The 20,980-nt window shown below is 36.5% G+C and overlaps 1 protein-coding gene across 3 annotated transcripts in view; it reads left to right on the forward strand.

The window, feature by feature from the left end:
- The window catches only part of Oma1 (OMA1 zinc metallopeptidase), a 108,693-nt gene that overhangs the window by 75,615 nt on the left and 12,098 nt on the right, over positions 1-20,980 (forward strand). For all 3 annotated transcript variants that reach the window (XM_004642591.2, XM_023702687.1, XM_023702688.1), the window contains exon 8: positions 5,849-5,998. In XM_004642591.2, the coding sequence (XP_004642648.1) occupies positions 5,849-5,998 (150 nt within the window). The remainder of the gene's footprint in view (positions 1-5,848; positions 5,999-20,980) is intronic.

Below are 20,980 nucleotides of genomic sequence, written 5' to 3' on the forward strand. Positions count from 1 at the left end.
GTGTTGTTTGGATCTGGCTGCTGTGCTCCACTTCTTTCTGCTGCAGGCATTAGAGTTGAACCCTTTGTGTCTCTCTGGCAAGATGTTCTGCTCCTGAATCAGCTAGGTGAGTCTTACCTCAAGCCCCTTTGCAGGGAGTTCTGCTGAAGGGTTCCATGCTGGGCCTGCAGCCTGGGTCGAATGAAGATCCGCGGGCCCTGGGTCTTGTTACTCACTTGCCGGGCCTGTGCTCTGGGTCTATTCAGGATCCTGGGCCCTGGGTCTTGTCACTCACTGGCCAGGCCTGCGCTCTGGGTCTGTTCAGGATCCCGCCAGGCCCTGGGTCATCTCACTCACTGCTGGGCCTGCGCTCTGGGTCTATTCAGGATCCAGTAGCCCTGGTGGTCTCACTCACTCGCCGGGCCTGCGCTATGGGTCTGTTCAGGATCCGGAGGGCCCCAGTGGTCTCACTCACTCGCCGGGCCTGTGCTCTGGGTCTGTTCAGGATCCCGCGGCTCCTTGTATTTGATTTTTGGTAGTTGATTATCAGGGTATGATTCACTTTGGGTTGGAATTGATTGATGACCTCTGCACTTTCCTGAGTATTGATATCTTAGAGAAAATTAGGATGTTTTCAACTGTTAAATGTTTTACATAACTTATAAGGACAATTTTTAAAGTTTCCCATAATTCCTATAGGCTGTCTTATTTACTGGTGAATGTCCAATGTCTTCCAACCCAATGATTTTTTTTTTTTTTTTCCAGTGGTTTAAGACCAGGTCTTGCTTTGTAGTTTGGGCTAGTGTTAAACTCATTATGTAGGCCAGGGCGGCCTCAAACTCATGACACTTCTCCTGTGTCAGCCTCTCCAGTGCTGGGGTTATAGGTGTGTACCCCATGCCCAGCAAACCATACTTTTAAAACTGGTAGAATTTCAGCTGGAATTCTTTTAAGTCATTATATATCTTTATTCATTGTTGTAGATTACCTTTCTTGTCTCAGCTTTTATTTGTGTTGTGAATGTGGTGACCTGGTTATCTCTCAATATTTAGGGAAATATTACTGTATTTGGAATTTAGCCATGATTACTAATTATCCCTATGTGAATCTCTCTCTCTCTCTCTCTCTCTCTCTCTATATATATATATATATATATATATATGTACATACATAACCTATATTATATGTTATACATATTTTACACATATAGAAATATGTGTATGTATATGAAGAACATGGGTTATATGTGTTTGATAGGTGCATTTATCTCTTTATTCCTGTTTATCTACACATACATATCTGTCCAGTAGGATTTTAAAGTTCTATGAATCTTTTACAGAACAGTCAGAAATCTTAAAGAATTATATTACTTTGAATATTAAATAAAATTTAATGGAATTTCAAATTTTTTTCTTCTTTTTTGAAGCATTGAAAATATATACTTTTGAGGGGGAATTGAACTCAGGGCCTTATACTTGCCAGGCAGGTACTGTCCTACTGAGCAGTATCCCTGGCCCTCCTGAAAATATTTTTGTTTGATAAACAGTCAGATGTTATTTACAGTGAATAGTATGTGATGTTTTATATTTGCCTTTTTTTTTTTTTTTTGCCCCGGAACAATTGAACTCAGGCCCTTGCGCTTGCCAGGGAAGCATTTATTCCACTGAGCCATTTCCCCGGCCCTATATTTGCCTTTTTGGATGTCAGGGTCATACTATTTTAAAACTTTTTGATAGCAAAATGTGATCCAAAGTAAAATGATTACAATCACCTGCTTTCCTAACATTTCTTGTAGAAAGAGTAAGTTAAGAAACATGAAGAAGTTGAATAGACCTATAAATAACTTATTAAGCCCCTTCATAAAGAATTTAAAAATAATTTTTTGCAAATATTTTAATGTAATTCAGAAGTAGAGGACCTATTGTTTCCTACCATCAGATATCTTATATACCTTCTTGCAGTAACTACTTAATAATTTCTCAAGTAGTCTTTCAGAAATTTTCTACAACAAACATCTATGGGATTTTTAAAATTTTTTTCATTAACTTTATTGAACATCAACAATTACATATCATATTAAAAATTGTAGACAAATATTGAAATGTGAAAGATATAAGATGTAGACAGTGAATTTTAGAGAAATATTTCTGAAATGAATGTATAGCATGAGATTAATAATAGATTGAACATTGTAAATATATTATTTACAAGCTTAAATGAATATAATAATAAAATTATCAAAAGTAAAAATGAAAAAGAAAGAATTTACAGATCAGTCATAATAGTTCACTCTGTCAAAATAAAGAAACTTCCACTCATAGTTAGAATTCTCAAAGTAGAAATGGTAGGCAAAAAAATTTCAAGATTTAAAATTTCTGAATTTAGTTGAACTTATAACACCACATTTCCAAGAAAAAATGAACCTTTTGCTCAAGAAATTTGAATAAAATCATACCAAGATACACAAAAATGAAATTGTTCAAAACTTATTGTAAAGAAAAAAAATCATTAAAGCATATACATAAAAAAATTAGCCATGGAAGAACAAAATTAAATAGCAATTTATTCTACATTAGAAAGAAAAAAAAAAAGCAAGTGTATAAGAAACCGGACTGGGGGCCTGCCCCCTAGCTCAGTTCTTTAAGTGGCTGCTTCGACAAAGCAGTCAGGCTCAGGTTGCTGTGGTTCGATCCCTACACCTCCAGCCAGCCAAACCTGTCCTGAAGGCATTCAGAGAAAAAAAAACAAACCCGGACTAATTAAAGACTGAAAGAAAAAAATGATCTGTCCTGTTTGAATTTTATACTTAGCAAACATACCTTTGAAAACTAAAAGTAAGGTATTTTCCAGTTACACAAACTCAAAATATTTTAATACCTCCAGATGTAGCATATAGGAAATCAAAGAGCATAATTCAGAAGACAAGAGTAGTTGCTTTATGGTCTTGGATAAAGAATAAAGTGCTCTCAAATGATAGTTATGCAGGACTATGTAAAATATATTAGATGAACCTATTTAAAAGGTCATTAAAGATTTCTATGAAACAGTATCAGTCTTATGTCGGGTTATACACATTTTTTTTTGGGTGTGTGTGTATGTGTGTGTGTAAGAGACAAGGAAGAAATAATATAAAGTCAATGGAAATATACTTTTTAAAGTTTCTAATACTAGAAATTATCATACTATATCTTTTACATAGATTATAAGTCAGAGATACAGTATAAATCTTAAAATTAAAATTAAGATTAAGCAATATTCAGAAAATTCAGTATTAATTAATTAAAATTAAATGTTTCAAAACAATTGAACTAAGAAAAAGTTTTCATGATAGTAAAGAATTACTAAGAATAAAATAAGATAAATATTGGAATGGCAAATAAATGACCAGCACTTCTAACAGTTTGGGGGTAGGATATCACACAAAGTTCTAAGTGTTGTGGACATGGATAGTGTCCATGATGCTTACTGGTGGTCAAGTGTCCCTTGTGGGACTGAGCTACTATTTCCTTGATATCCACCCTGTAGACCCAGATAGAATCATGACCCATAGGGTACAGGAGAAGTCCATTTGTAGAATATGCTTATGGAAATATTTTGCTGCTGTATACAAAGGAATAACTGAAAGAGTGCTCTTTATACCTCTTATTCTCCTGTGTTTAATTGTTTGCCCTATTTGGTGGGTTCTTTCCATTCTCATTCATGAAATTGTCATTTTGCTCCCTCTCTAGAACATCTTTTAGTAGTCTGTGTAAGCTTGGCCTTGTCATCATGAAATTCTTTAGTTCTTTGTTATGGAAATGTTTCACTTCTCCATTATACTTGAAATGTATCAGTCTGAGTTGGAATTTGTTTTCTTGCAAGATTTGTATTACTTTACTCCATGCTATTCTTGCCTTGATGGTTTGTGAAGAGAAATCTGCCATTATTCTGATGGGCTTTCCTTTAAATGTGATCTGTTTCTTTTCTCTGGTGGCTTTTAGTATACTGTTCTTGTGCCGACTTTCTCGGATCTTGATTATCATATGTGTGGGTGTGTTTTTAATTGGATTGATGTTATTTGGAGTTCTATATGCTTCGATTACTTGAATGTCAGATTGTTTCCCCATATTTGGGAAATTTTCTGCTATTACTTCTGCCCATATTCTTTTTATATCATTTGTATTGACTCCTTTCTCATTGATGCCTATTAGTCTCACGTTGTTCATCTTTACATTGTCTTGCAGGTGTTTAATTATTTTTTCCTGCATCCTAGTTGTTTTTAAGAGATCTTTTCTTACTTTTTCACTAGCTTCTATGGTGTCTTTAAGGCCTAAAAGTGTATTTTCACTTTCATTCAAATGATTTTTGCCAGCTTGTGATTGAGGTTTTAAATTCCTGTATATCACTTTGGATCCCCTTCATGCATTCTATTTCTTTCCTATATTGCTTATTCAAGGATTCCATCATTTTTATATTCTGCTCTATTTTTGTTATCAGTGTCTTCTTTAAGAGCACTTAGTACTTCTTTCTTTATTGTTATTTTTTTTTTTACTTCAGAAATTATTTCTGATCTGATTTCCTCTATTCCTTTTCTGCAGTTGTTTCTTTACTTCCGACACTATTATTTCAGAGATTTCAGGTGTGTGATTTCCAATTTCTTCTATGCTAGTGTCATCTGCATTTGTTCTGGGTGGGCTCGGGGCCTGAGAATGAATTTTGCTCCTTCTCTTTGTCATTTTGTGTATCACTCTCTTCTGACTGTTGGTGTAGAGCTTCAATAGAGTTACTACTTTAGCATCAGGTCCAGATATACCAACTTCAAACTCATCCAAGTGGGTGTGTCTTGGGTCTGGTTGCTGTGCTCCACATTCTGCTGCAGCCCTTGGAGTTGAACCCTCTGTGCCACTCTGGCAAGATGCTCTGCTCCTGAATCAGCTGGGTGGTCTTGTGTCTAGCCTCTTTGCAGGGAGTTCTGCTGCAGGTTCCACGCTGAGCCTGGGCTCTGGGTCGGATGAGGATCCTGTGAGCCCTGGGTCCTCTAACTCACACTCCGGGCCTGGGCTCTGGGTTGAATCAGGATCTGGCGGGCCTGGAAGATCATACTGACATGCCTGGCCTGGAGTCTGGGTCAAATGAGGATCCAGTGGGCCTGGGCAGTCTCACTTACATGCCGGACCTGGGTCAAATGTATGGGATATTTTCAATGGCATATATATATATATATATATATATATATATATATATATATATATAATCACATACACTGAGAAAAAGGAGATAATTTGATGTCTATTACAAAATAATCTGCTTTTTGCCTCATTTTTATTTGAAGTCTTCTAGTTGTTCTAGCGGGTTATAGATTTGAAGTAAAATTTCTTTAGTCAAATTTATTTATTTATGTATTTGGCAGAACCAGGGATTGAACTCAGACCCTTGCGCTTGCCAGGGAAGTGCTTATTCTACTGAGCCATCTCCCCGGCTCCTGTTTAGTCTAATTTAATAACTCTGTTTAAAAACTTGAAAGTTTTAATTTTATGCTGAGCATAGTAGGTTATATTCAGGGATGGGATTACTATGAATGTTAAGTGGGGACAGAAATAATGCAGGAGGGTGGTAGTCTTTTATTTCTATGATACCATATTGTTTTTTTCTTGTTGTTACTATGCACCTATTCTACTTTTACTAAAATAGTGATGGTAAATGTTTTAAAAATATGTGGTGGTGGGTAACCCCACTTGTAACCCCTCTTGGAAATCTAGGAGTATTCTCCTTATTTCCAATAAAACATCTGTCTTCCTCCTTTGAAAAAAACAGATGTAGTAACATGTGATGTTTTAAAATGTTCTCAGAACAAGCTTACTGTGTGTGCTTTTATTAATTTGTGTTTTAGGCTTGTGTGGATGTACGAGCCAGTTCAGTGTTTTGGCAGCAAATGGAGTTTGCAGATGTCCTCCAGGGTCACCCCAAGCTGCCAGAGTGGTTGTCTACACACCCTTCTCATGGAAACCGAGCTGAGCACTTGGACAGACTTATACCACAGGTGAGCTAACATTGTACAAGGCAAGGAGTTATTTCACTGTATCATTTACTACTATTCTTTCTTTTGCATAGGACAAGAGTTGTAACATGTCAGCTATTTTTATTATTATAATTATAGAATATCAGTTTTCCAAGGACTAGTCTAAAGAAATGAAATCCTGCTTGCTCTCATATCTTAAAACATAAGTTGCTTTGTACAGTTGACTTTTTCTAATGGTGAAGATTTAACTTTAACTCAATCAGTAAAAGTTTAAAACAGGACATATTGTTATTTTTAATTTATTGATAAAAATTTATTTTTTCCTCAGTGATGTAATCTTTTTGTTAAAAAAAAAAATCCAAATAATGAGTTGAAATTTGGGACTCAAATGGCCATTAATTTCAGTTTTTTTCTTAGGGAAAAAGTGTGGTGAAGGCCTATTTTCTGGCTTGTGAATGCCTCACTTCTGTAGTAACCTCACAAGCTGGAAGGGCCAAGGGGACTCTAATCCGTTTCCAGGGCTCCACTGTCCCTACTATTCCAGGCACTTTTGTGAGGCCTCACCCTCACTCACCATCACATCCAAATCTGGAGGGTCACAGCATCAGTCTGTAGCTAAGCTTACCCCAAACCAATTCCATTTATAATCTGAACTTGAAGAAAAAAATATTTGAGAAAGAAACAGCAGTAAGCTTGCCTACTTTAGTGTGCAGTGATTACTCAGCTTACCAAGGGCAGCGTAGGCCTCACAACGTGTGTGTCTCACTGCGGTGTGGGTGTCACTGACTCCAAGAGCCGCTGCAGTGCTGCTCCCCAAGACCCGGGGTGGTTAGCATTCCTTCTCAGGCCTGCGCTTACCTCTGAAGCCATGGCAAACCATGATTTCTCTTGGTCATTTCTTTGTTTTTATTTTTGCTTAATGAAAACTTAAAATTAGATAATTTATTAAAGCATAATAATGAATTTTACTAACCAACTTCGATATAAAGCCTTTTCTAAATTCTGAGTTATTTCATGAAATTACTGAAAATCTTCAGAGAAGTTAAAAAATGTGCATTAGAAATTTTTTGTTTTTATAATAATGAGTTGACCAGTGAGTATAAAGAACAATGGTTGGAGAAACAAGTGTTATTTGGGAACCACCGGTGAAGAAAAACATGGAAGTTAGTTTTCTTCTAAAAATAAACTATTCCAGTTCAGAAACTGAATTTGAAAATGTGAGATAAATTTCTTGTGTTTCCCCCCAAGTGATTAAATTCAATTTGAAAGCAATAAAACTCTACTACAATATTGGGAATAATTCAGTGGTTGAAATGAAATTGATAATTAGAGGAAGGGTATACTGTTAATTAGAATACACAGTCATAACTCAAAGATTGTAATTCCCTCCTGCCACAGGTCTAATTTCTATGATGGAAGAAAGCAATTTCTCAGGCAGTGTATGGAGTTAGTGACTATACGTAACTAAATACATTTTAAAATTATATTTTGTTTAGGATTTTTTTTCTACTCAAATGAGTACAATGTTATATTCTCCCTAAAACTTGTTTCTGGTGGTGTGGCTTAAATGCTGTATTCTTTAAAAGTAGTTAGGAATACAGTATAGCACCAGCACACAGACAGACAAAGGCCAGACCTGATGCCACGTTATGCTAAAAAGGTGTTGGCGAAGAAATTAGAATGGTTGAATTCATTTAGGGACTGAGTGGAGAACAAGTTCCAGGACAGAAGAGCTAGAGTAGATGTTTTCACATTTAGTTGGTGAGAAAAGGACATATTTGGATCATATTCATAGGGAAACAAGAAAGCAAGATTCTGTGGCTCTATGGTGAGAACACAAATTTTGACAATTTTGATTTTTTAATTTAACTTACTGAAAGATTATGTCTTTATTGGAGTATTTGAATATCATCACAGAAATATGTTGTGTCTTGCTATAGTGTATGTATAGTTTAAGATATTTTAAACGTATATTTTATGCCTTTAGTAAATATTTATTCTCCTGTTGTATCGTGTTGTAGGTGTGGTAGCTGATGTGAACTAAATAGTCAGAAATCCACTCTTCTTAAAGGTTATTCTGCAGTACGGGAAGGCAGACAATAAAAAGAGGCAGTAGGGAGAAGTATAACTCTCTGGGGTCCCTACTAACGGCACTGGATCAGGGCCCAATATTTATGACCTCATTTAACCTTAATTACCTCCTTATAGCCTCTGTCTCCAAATGTGTTTATATTGGAGCTTTAAAATAAGAATTTAGGGGAGAATAATTTCCTTTGCAGCTAGGTGACCTGTGCGGTGAGTGGAGGTGGGAGGGGTGTTGACGTAGCACTTTAAACTGGGGCTGGAGAAGATGAGCCCTAGGGGACCCTGGCTTTGCACACAGGTGGGACTCTAGGAGATGGTTGTGTGGGGCATCAACAGGCTCCAGCTTGTGTTGCGAAGGATGTGGTTTGCATTTCCCACACAGTGCTGCAGTCTTCTAATTTTATAGTTCTTTGTCATAGTATGTTGTTCAGAAAATAGAGTAATTCCTTTTTTGTTTTGTTGTTGAATCAAGATAATGCCCCAAATTAGAAAAGATACACCCTTGCTATTTTTTTTATGTGAATCCCAGTATAAAACATGTGTAAAGACCTAGTTAAATATAATGCTGTGATCCATTGGCATTTAAAAATGATAAATATAGGTTTGTAATAATAATGTTATGTGTAGTTAATAAGCTGATATAATTTTATTTACTTGAAATAATCAGTCAAATTTAGGAAACATATCCCACATATTTTGGTTACCATAACAACTTAGGTGAAAAATTGAAGAGCAGTTGTTTTATTAACCTGTTGATGTTTAATAGCATGACAATTGTAAAATTATAGTTATACTGTTCAAACTTTAAATTTATAGTTATACTGTTCAAACATAAATTTATGTATTATGGTATTATAATTTGTCTTTGAAATATAATGCTGTGATCCACTATCATTAAAAAATGATAAATAATAGGTTTGTAACTATATTTTTTTCTTGTCTCTTGTTTTCATTTATTACCCTTTTTTTAACAAAAATTTACTTGACAGTATAGCAGTAATTGGTATGACATGACAAGCAGTACATATTTAGAAGACCAGAATGACAGGCATTCCAAGCATGACCCTAGTATTACACATTGCTATCTCCAGTGCATTTGCTTAGTTCACAGGTATCAGCATATATAGTTAGTCAGGGTGAGAATCCTGCCAAGCAACTGCTAGTTTCAAAAATTGCTGAAGATTCTCAGGATCCTTGCCTTAACCATCTTGTATATATAAATGTATGGCTTTGCCCTGTCATGTTTCTTAGCTTTTTTCCTTGCCCTCTCTTCGTTGTCTAATCCTTAAGTTCTCGCTTTCCTCTTGTGTTATACCTTCCTCTTTTCATTTTTTCTTTTGAGTTTTTACACTAGGATACTGTACGATATTTACACATGTGGGTCTGCTTTATTTCACTTATGAGTGTGTCTTCAAGTGGCATCCACTTAAATATGAAGGCTTCGAGTAACTATTAACTAACTTAACTCTTTGAAAAACAAGTTTTATAAAATAGGGATACGGGTTAATAAAGTTACTTGAAAATTTAACTTTGTAAACTACAGGTATTTGAGTTGAATTTTTGTCCCCCCCCCCCTTTGTCTCTTAACATCTTTGCTTTAGGAATGAAAAGGATGAAGAATGATAGAACATACAGGAAAAGCATTTAATTTGGAATTGTTGGTTGTTTATGTTATGTTATAATCAAAATTTTAAGAGGATTTATATGTGTTTTTATAGCTTTCAAAACCAGCTGTATTTGTGAACTGTTTTAAATCTTGATGTTCAGATTTCTTACATTCAGTTCTTAGGTATCAGAATCACTCAGTGGCAGGCTGTAAATGCATTTATTTTAATCTCATCTTGTTTGAATACTTTCAGGAAGCTCTGATTTTATGCTCATGTGTAAAACATCCTTCTGTATTTATAATTGGGCAGAGTAAAGGAACAAATCATTGATATTCTATGTCTCATGAGCAGAAGAACATGAGTGTCTAACATTAAAGTGAAATGTCATTGTTGGCCGGTGTTCACAAACATACCCAGTTCACCTTACATAATTTCATTTTGTCTGACATGGAGAGTGTTGAAGCAAAGGCAAATGCCATAGTGGCTCCTGTAATTGAGTTGGCCAGGAAGCCTCACAGTAACATTGTCTGACACCCTAAGGAAACATTGTGGTGCATGTGCTGTGTGTCTGTTTGAGGGTGAAATGAATGAGCTGTTAGAAAAAATTGCTTTGGGGGAGGTAATGACATTTTTAGGGAAACATGAAAAAGTGAAGGTGTGTTTTTCCCTTGAAATATCTTGAGTTTTCACTTTCAGAGGACAATGTATTCCAATCATAAATTCTCTTTTACAATAATGTTTTCCTTTTTAAATTAAACTTGTTATTGATAGTTTATGAATAAGTAATTGCTGCTTTATTTGCTGTGTAGTATCTAGAAGAATCCTCGTGTACAATAGCAAGTGGTTTCATAGTAATGCTTCTAGGAATAATACTTTTTAAAAGTAAAATACGTTTATTATTTACTTTTATTATTTTTAATTTTTTAAGAACTTTCATGTATTTATGGGGTATAAGTCATTTGATATTTGTATAGACTATGGAATTGTCAGATCAAACTAACATATCCTTCACCTTAGTTGCGTTTTTATTTTTTAATTTTTTTTTTTTTGGTGGCAGCATTTAAAATCTCTTAGCAATTTTCTATGATATGGCATATCATTATTATTTATTGTGGCCACAGTGCTGTGCTGCACTGTGTCGTGGAAGCTTTGTCCCCTTTGCCCAGTATTTCCCACCCCCACTTCTCCACCTTGCCCCCAGCAGCTGTAATGTATTCTGGTGTTTTAGATCCCACGTGTGAGATCAGCTGAGATAGAAATACTACATAGGCAGTCAGACAGAGCCAGCCTGTTGAGGGAGTCACTGTAAAAGTTGAGATCACATCACAACTGTGGATGGATATGCATCTGAAGATTAAAGTCACAGTAGCCAGATTTACGTACTTCTCTAAAGGATAAACCAGAAGTTTGAGATTTTTATTACCACCTTTTTGAGATTCCCATTTAAATAAACCAGTGTCTAATTAGGGTTGGGCCATCTTCCACCGAGAGTACTAAGACTGAAGACAGACTGAGACCTCAGATTATCAACCAAGGTCGCTTTCTTGCTACCTTTGGATCAATATTAGCCAGGTGGCTATACTTGTAATCCTATTGGTTGGTGATAGTTTGTACCATGTTGTACCCACCTCAGTGTGCCCGGAAGGCAGGTGCTTAGGTGCCGAGCTGTCTCCCCAGCCTGTCAGTACATTTCTAAAGCTCAGGAAGGGATTTTGAGCTCTTTTTTTACACCATTCTGTAGCCATTTTTACTTTTATTTTATCAGTAGGTAAATAAGCAATAAGGTGTGTAGATATATGTGAAACAGCTCCATTTCTAGGGTAGTAATCTATCAGACAGTAGTTTATTTCCATGACAAGTATCATTTTTATTATTAACTTTTTACAGTTCACAAAGTTGTAAAATCATTCAAAGACCATGAAAGATAGAAATAACCCCAGATGTTTTACTTTTTAGGGCACCTAATAATCTTTTCTGCTGATTTCAAAACTTACAAAATTCTTTCTTTTTATATTCTAAGGTCATTTGTTTTCATTTCAAGGAAAGATACCAAATCAAATCATTGTTTGAGATTAATTTATACATATAAATTTTGTTTTATTTTTGAGTAGCCATATAAGCAGTATCCTTGGCATATTTCTATTCTCATTAATTCTTATTGAATCTATTGCTAAGTTAGTTTTTAGGTTGTAGTTACTGTGCTGCACTATTTAGGTCTTTTGAAAAATGTATGGTTGCTTTCAGAGGTCAAGGGAGAGATTTGGAAGTAAAGGTGATAGTGTAAATGAATGTAATGGTTTTTTCCCCTTGGTGAATGCAAAACTGAGCAACCTATGTAGAAGAATAGAACAAAAAAAAAAAAGGAACAGCTTTAAAGGTTCCTTTACAGTACATTACCAGGTACTCAGAACCTAGTCTGATAGTTGAGGAAGATTGAAGAACATAACACAGCCAAGTTAAAACACCAGAAGCTGCGAGAATATCTAAGAAATTTAAGTCTTTTGAGAACCACCTGGAAATGCAAGCTGTGTATAGTAATAGAATGGAAATCTATTTGATCCTTTACTGTCTTTATTTCTTTACTGTACTTTATCACATTTATTGTTTTATATAGCTTTTCTCAAGATGTGTTTTCAGACAATTCCCAGAGTATTATACATGAAAAGCTCTGAAGTGACAAAGCTCTGACAGTTAAAGTTATGAAGTGTTTAATCCTCCCTGGCAAAGATAGGCTCTAGAAAGAAGAGCTTTTTTTTGGCAGATCTGGGGATTGAACTCAGGCCCTTGCGCTCGCCAGGGGAGTGCTTATTCTACTGAGTCATCTCCCCAGCCTCAAGAAGAGCTTTAAATTATAGACTCCACAGTAGAATGACATTGGACCTCAGAGAAGTATAAGTTTAAGGTTCAGGAAAACAAAACAGTGGAACTAGTAGCAGGGTCCAGGCCTAGGACCACTGATCTCGTACTCACAGGCATGATGACAGAGTAGAACACAGACAAAACATATATTTTACTTGTAAGGAACAGTGGGATGGTCAAAGTCCAATGACAGGCTAAGACCATGAGCCATCATATCTTTGTCTCTATTATGTATTTAGCTTGATTGGGGGAATGTGTTGGTGGACTGTAGAAGTGATGGGCTGAACTGGTGATGCAGTGAAGGTTCAGGAATTGAGGAACAATGAATTTTGGGGTAGTCACACAGGAACCAGTTCATGGTTAACTGGTAACTTGATTGTCTGCTAACTGGATTACTGAGCTAGACAGAATTTGCATAAGTCAGAATTCTCAGATGCCATGTTATCTTGTTTTTGTGGTGCCAGAATTTCACAAGCTGTTTGCTGGCCTTGGCTCTGGCTGTTGGCTTAAAGAATAATCTGTCCCTATGCCAGCCACAGGCCTTGCCACAAGCTATGTAGGCCTAGGACAGACTCTCAATTTATTTTTATGTCATTTTATTAATATGAATTATTGTCTACTTATACAATGTCAAGCTGGTCCTCAGCAGTGTAGTTTGTGTATTATAGCATTCTTACAGATTATATTCTTCTGCAAGAAAACCACAGGCCAAGTAAGGAATTGAATTCACTTAAATAACATGAAAAATAAGATGTAATTCATAAGAAACTAAATACTGACAGGCATGAGTGTGTTTACTTGTAATCCCAGTGCTCAGGGAGTATGAGGCAAGGAGATCACAAGTTCAAGCCCAGTCTGGGCAACTTACTAACGTAGCAGGCGCTGTCTGAAATAAATAAGTGGGCTATGGATATAACTTGGCGCAAGGGTCCTGGTTAATTACTAGTAACACACACACACACACACACACACACACACAGAAACTAAATATTAAGAAAAAATATATTTTCAGATGCACACAATTGATTTTTTAGAATATTGGTAATACAACTTGAAAAAAAGACATAAATATGCATGATCATTGCCAAATTGTCAGAACATAGTGTCACAATAGTTTTAGGTTTACTGGGGCAAAGAAACCAAGCAACACTCAGAGAAGTAGAAAGACTTAAGCTTTATTCCACTAGCAGGCCCAGAGGAGTGCAGCACCCCAAAGCCTGAGCTCCAAGCCTGGAGTATGATAGCCTTCTTTAAGGGCTGTGACGGGAAAAGGCAAGCAAGGTGTAAGTTACAGAAGCAGCACAGAGGCGGTTCCTCACAAGGGGACAGGCTTATAGTGGTACACATCTGCCTAGCCCTGGCTGGCCTGGGACTGAGATGACAGGGCATGTGAAGCTGTTGGCTTGTTAGACCAGAGTGCATTTGGTGTGGAGAAAAGAGGACGAATTGTAGCAGGAGATGTCAGAGTTGAAATGTTTTGTTTTTCCTCAACAATAAACAGTAAAATTAATACAAATTAGAAGGTGGTGGTCCCATAAAATTGAAATTACCTGACAGAAATCTATAAAATTTTTAAAATAAATAAATTTTATAATGATGTAGTTATATTTTGTGAATTGTTACCAAAACTATATTTCAAGAAATTTTTATCCTTTGAAATGTCTGTCATTGGTAAGGGGATGGCTAGAAGGCCTGGATTCCGTCCTCAGCACCAAAACCAAAAAATAAACCTCAACTAATTAATTAGTGAGAGAGAAAAATAGAACTTACTTTCTTTTTTTTTTTTTTGTATTGTAGGGAAGGGTCTACAAGGTGTTCAGGGTCTCACTACTAGATTGGAATTGTAGTGATCCACCTGTTTACAGCCTCCAAAGAGCTGGGATTACAGGTGTACACCACCATGCTGAGTCTCAATTGCTGTCTCAGCGAGCCCTGGGGGCAGGGCCGGCACTGCAGACCCAGGGATCGAACCCCAATCCCCTGCGCCTGTTTGCAGGTGCTTTAATCTGCTGAGCTATGTGGCTGGCTGTGAAATAGAACTATTATAAGTGCTTCAGATAGAGAAAAAACAGTCAATGAAGTTAAGCACAGATGAGCAAAATATCAGTAGATTCTTTGGAAAATTTAGTTAAAATGATTAACATTGAATTGGTTAAATATTAAAATGTCAGTGAGATCTTGGATAAAGTAACAAAATAAAGAGCTAACATAAAACTAAAATATTTTGAAAAAATGTTACTTTTAGTTAGATGATGTTAATAAAATCACGATCACAAGTAATTAAATGTGTGTGTGTGTGTGTGTGTGTGTGTGTGTGTGTGTGTGTATAAATTGCCACAGTGGATGAAGCTAGAAGTAGAAACTACAGTAACCTAGAATGAACATCCTCAGATTAATTTTGGAAACACATTAGGTGTAAATAAATCAAATAAAAAACCTGGGGGCCTGCCCCTTAGCTCAGTTCTTTAAGTGGCTGCTTCAACAAAGCAGTCAGGTTCAGGTTGCTGTGGTTCGATTCCCTACAACTCAAGCCAGCCAAACCTGCCCTGAAGGCATTCGGAGCGAAAACAAAACAAAACAAAAACCTGTACTAAAAAACCCCCAAAAACCTGTATAGCCATAACAAATTAGCAAAGAAAAGGGCAAATACCCTGATGTGGTTTACTTGGAAAATTTTTTCATAAGTTCAAAGGATAATTATTCAGGGACTAATTATTTCTAGGTACAAAATATAAAACAGATAATACTAAGTATTCATTTTCTGTTATATTTTGAGCATAAATGATTTTATTTTGACAAATTGATTAAAAAATACCTTTAAATACATTATGGGGGCTAGGAGTGTATCTTAGTGGCAGAACCTATCATAAACAGGGCCCTGGATTTGATCCCCAGCACTACAGAAGGGGGGGGGGAATTCATAGACTTGGGTCACTTACTAGCAATATTACAATGCTGTATTATTAACTATGAGCAAATAAATCATTCTCAAGTTCATGGGTAGCGTAACAGAAGAAAAACCACCTGGTACAGAGTGGGAGCCTTGAGACATGTCTTTGATGGAGCCTCTGGACTTTCTCCACAGTGTTTAGTTTGATGGGAGTCTGCTCTCCTGCTTCACCACTGCCTTTGCCCAATACAAGCCTCTCCACTCCCCTCCCTACCCCATGCTCTCTTTCCCTCCTGTTCCCTTTTAGTTTCTTTTTGAGTCAGTTTCACTATGGAGTTCAGGCTGGCCTTGAACTCACTTTGTAGCCAAGGCTAGCCTCAAACTTGCAGTCATCCTCCTGTCTCAGTCTCCTGAGTGCTGGGATTACAGGTGTGCACCACCACATCCAGCTGAAGCTCCCTTTGCACTAGCTGTTGCAGTGTTTTAGTCTCCCTGTTCCGTTTTCCACCTCAGCTCATCACAGCCTGTTTGCAGTACATAGTGAGACTGATCTTTTTAATATAATTTCCTTGCTTAAAACTTTCCAGTGTTTCTCATATAATTTTGAATAAAAATCCACACTCCTTGTTCAGTCTTTAAGTTACATAATTTGGCCACTGTTGGCTTCCTAATTTTATTGCCTGTTGCTTTCTGCAGTTTTCCTTGGTTTCAACTGTCTCCTATCAAGTTTGCTTCCTCCTCACATTTCCTTGCTGATTTCTCTACCTGAAGCATCCTTTCCTCCATTCTTCATTCCTCCCTGGAGAGCTTGCTCTGGTCCCTCTGTCAAGTAGGCTGTCTACACACTCATTTTTCACACTAACAGTGCTGTGGCCACCTCTGTGTGCTTAACCAAAATAAGCTTTCTTGCTCACTTATTGTCTGTCTCCTAACCTAGAACTTCAGGCTCCTGCTCCATTGCTATATCCTTAATGACTGTGATAGTGTTTGAAATGCCTGGTGAACATTTAAGTGACTCCATGAAGTGCAATTAGAGAGAAAAATTAGCAATATAATAGTGGGCTAAAAATAAAAAAAAAGTAGAATTGAATAGCATTTCCACTCCTCTGTAGAACATTGGCATATAGGAAATTACAGTTGATAATGAAGGAAAGATGCTCATAGGATGTGCTATTGTAAAAATGGCAGTGGCATAGGAGTCTTGGCTTTTGGGGTTTTTTTAATATGTAAAATTAAGATAGCAATATCTCCAAGGTGCTTGCTAGGTCGGTATGGGTAAGATCCTGAAACCCTCTCTCTTGCCTTGCACCTTTATAAAATACTGTAATGATAAATCTTTCTACCCTAGGCTCAGTATTTTAAGTGTTTCACTCTGTAACATCAGTTAAATGACATATGTAAATATCTGACACGATGCAAGACAAAAAATGATCAGGTAATAGGTCCTTTCACTTGTAGTTGGAATCTTTAGGTCAGTCAATTCCAAATCTATTTCAGGCCTTTCTGGTGATTCTCAGAAGTATGCATTCTTGCTATTCAGAGTACCTTCCTGATTACAACTACACTGTAAACCCTTAAGTGTTTTCCTTAGGACATTTATCATAATGACTATTCATAGCTAATGTTCTTTAATTGTTTAAAAATTCAACAAGGGTTTATTAGTGTCTATTACATGCACTTTCTGTGTTTTGGCAAAGCAAAGGATGTGCAAAAGCATACTCTATCTGTATTTTGGGGCATTCATTTTTAATAAGGGATTTGAATTTAGAGAAGTAAAATGATATTGGCACCCTGACATGTAATAAGATAAATATGTAATGCAAAACAAAAAACCCAGAAAAAGACTGGGCGTGGTAGCACATGGCTGTAATCCCAGCGTTTGGGAGGCTGAAAGCAGAAGGATCACTATGAGTTCAGTCTGTGTAGTGAGTGAGACCCTGTAGACCCTGTATTAAATACATAAAAAAGAATATAAATAAAAAACAAAAATACCATAAAAATATTTTTCTAAGATAGTAGATAAAAATCTTACACTACAAAATAGGTGAAGATTTAATATATATGATTTATAGCAGGATTTTGCTTGATAGTAAAAGAGTTTATAAACAAAAAATTAATGATAAGGAAACTTTGTGAAGAATATATATATTTTTAAGCAATTAGATGAACATAGGTCAAATATCTCCGAATACATTTATTAAATAAAAAATTTATTTAAGAAATGTGATACAAAAGCATCAGCATAAAAACTTTGTAAGACAAAAATGTTAAAAACAAAACAGGTCCTAATCCTACCATTTATGTCCAAATCAGCTTTCTTTTCTCATAATAAACTTACTTTCAAAGAAATTTTAGGTTCAGAGCAAAATTGAGCAGAAGATACTGAGATTTCCTACCTGGCCATAAAGACAGCTTCCCATATTATCAAAATCCTTCACTGAATACTACCTTTATTTTAACTGATGAACCATATAGGCCTGTCATTATTAAGCCAAGGCTTCCTCTTGGTAATATGCCTTCTGTGGGTTTTGACAAATGTATAATGGGATGTTTCTACTTTTCCAGTACCATGCCATATTTCATGCCTGTCTATCCTCCCCCCATACCTGGCTCCTACTTTTTACTGTATCCATCACTTTGCGTTTTCCAGAATGTCATACAGCATTAATGGCAAACCTTTTATAGCTTGCAGTGATAGAAACAGCCACTGAGGGACATGTGCCATTGGTTCACCACCACTGCCATATAACCTACTCAGATTGACTTTTCTCAGGAACACACACTTACGGTTCCTCTGTGTTTTGGGGACTTGACCAAGCATTTCCTCATTGAGCTGAATAATTCTCAGTTGTCTGCATGTGCCTCAGTGTGTTTATCTGTGCCTCTACTGGAAGATAGCCTGGGTGCTTCCATGTTTTGGCAAGCAAAGGTGTTATAAGAGTATTTCAAGCCAGCTTTTTGTTTTCTGCCAGTCATTTAACTTCTCTAGGGCTCAATTTCTTCATGTATAAAATTTAGCTGATAATTTCTAAAGATTGTTGGATTTGAAATTATTAGGTTATCTGGCTAAAGTCATGAAACTTTGTTATCCTGCTTGTGAATAAACTTAGGTTTGCCTGAGTTATGGATGACTTTATAAGTTGAAAAGGGACTCCGGTAGAAAGCAGTCTGGTCTCATATTATAAAATTGTAATCTGTTCTTAGGGTTTTTTTTTTTTTTTAATCAGAGCTTTCTGTTTTGGGGATGTATTTAAAGTAAGCCAAAACGGAATTTATTTATTTATTTTTTTCAAAGTTTTATTGATAAACAGATAGCAATGAGACAGTTTCAAATCAAATCGGAAGTACAGTTTCAACAAATAATACACTGCATATATTCTTCTTAGTGGTTAATTGCTGTACAAGATGTGGACTTGTGATCCTATTTACAAACCCATAAGAAAAAATCATTCTATTCATTAAGAGAATGCAACTATATATCTATCCCAACCACTTTGAATACACAGATACAAAATGGACATTCATCGGTATACCCCATTTTTTCTAAGTTCCGTTATTGAATATTATAGGTGTGTAAACTCAGCAAAATATTCTAAAAGAGTACAGAAGCCCATAATAGCATTGGGTCTTCTGTTTAACTGGCAATGTCAGAAATTATTGACCTGAGTCCCCCACAGCTCAACTTAACAGCATGGCTTTATTTCTTATATTTCGTCTTCATACTTTTCTACTGGATGGTTAAGACCAAGGTAAAGCAGGACCTGTGCAACAAGAGTTGTAGCTTTTTGGTCTGAGAAGGTCAGTGAAATGCCCTCAGGATTTGTCCTGAGATCCTGTACCTCAGATTGTAGAACCTTTATCAGTGCAGCCATGTGGATGAGTCACAGCCATTGCTTGGCCAATGTGCTCTCTGTGAAAGCCTGAGAGAGTGTCTTCTCCCCATGTGACTCTCCTTAGGCCCACTCTATGTCATTGATCACTTTCCTCTTTGGCCCCATAATCTTCTTGATCAGAAAATTTGGGACACTACTGAGGTACATGACGTTACAGTACAAGTTCTCATATGTCCTGAGTCTTAATTGACCTTAGAAGGCTAGGGCCAAAATGTTGGCTTTCCTTGTATCCCTCCTTTTTCTCTAATTTTGGTCTGCAAACTTAGGTTGTTAACCATCCAGAAGAAAAGCTTATTGTTATTATCACCAAAACGGAATTTAAAAAGTAAGATTTTTTTTTAAAAAAAGATTCTCATTGTAGAGTAATTCATAAAAACCAAATAAAACTATAGAAACAACTGAAGTGTCCCTTAGTACAGAAATAATGTGAGGACAGAAACCAGAGCTATTCTGACTGCTGTGTACCTGCCACTGTATACTTGTGTGGTTTTCTACAGTAAGTAAGGGGACCCAAGAAAGAGCTTTTATCAAATGCACAAAAGTAATGGAGGATGGCATTCTGTTACTCTCTTTGCTGTTTTGTGTTTCTTACTGCTAAGCTCAGCTGTGCCAGTTGTTGTCTGCTGGACTCTAGTTTCCCCTTTTACCGATGCCCGTGTAGACTCAAACATAGTACAGCAGCCATGACAGGGAAACTTCTCACTTGGAAAAGAAAAGCAACATTCTTGTGAGGAAATTAACATTACAGTGACTGTAAGTCCCAGTTTTTGCCAAGAACATCTTGGCTTTTGCCTGGTTGTCTCAGTGTGAATCTCAACATGATCCCTTCTCTCCTCAGAGGTGTCCCTGTTTAAACAGTGTAAGTCACCCTTTAGCTGAGGATCTTCCTGTTCAACACAGTGCTGTAGTAAGGAAACATTTTCTTTTATTTCAGTTCACTTTACTTTGACATTTATTTAACCTGAATCTACTGTGTTGTAAGATACAAAGAGAAATAATATGGAATGCCTATCTAAAAAGTTCACATTAAGTACTGCATTTTCCTCTTTAGTTTGGTATAGTCTCACCAGTCAGAAGGGCTCCTAGCCCCAGCTCCTCCCCATCCACGTAGAAAACTCCTTTCTGACTATCATTAGCTGCATGCCTCCATGTCCCGTGGCAGTGTTTCCATCTAAGAAGCTGTGCCCCATGACACTGCACTTTGAGTGATGGAGATAATGCTGTTCCATTCCTTTATATACTTGAGCCTGCTTCCAGGACCCACATAGACCCATTCCCTTGGATCCTAACTGAGTACATTCAGCCAGAGATGGGCAAAGAACACAGGAAACATCCTGGAGGCTGGAACTAGAATAAGCTCCCCTTGGCCTTACCTATTGTGAAATTCTAGAATTTTGATTTTGTGCCTAGTATAGCAGGTAATTTTTTTTCACTTACCCAATGTTTATTGGTGAGTTGCATTGTAGAGTCTGAACTCTTAATTATTACATTTGTTTTGTTTTTTTTAAACATAATTGGTAGGACTGTTTCAATAATTAACACATTGCATACATTCTTCCTAGTGGTTAATTGTTGTACAAGATGTGGACTTGATATTTTATTTAGAAACACCATTAGAACAAATCCCTCTATTCATTAAGAGAATGTAACTATATATCTATCCTAACCA

The sequence above is a fragment of the Octodon degus genome, unplaced genomic scaffold (assembly GCF_000260255.1).
Source record: "Octodon degus isolate 3935 unplaced genomic scaffold, OctDeg1.0 scaffold00156, whole genome shotgun sequence".
Taxonomy (NCBI): Eukaryota; Metazoa; Chordata; class Mammalia; order Rodentia; family Octodontidae; genus Octodon; species Octodon degus.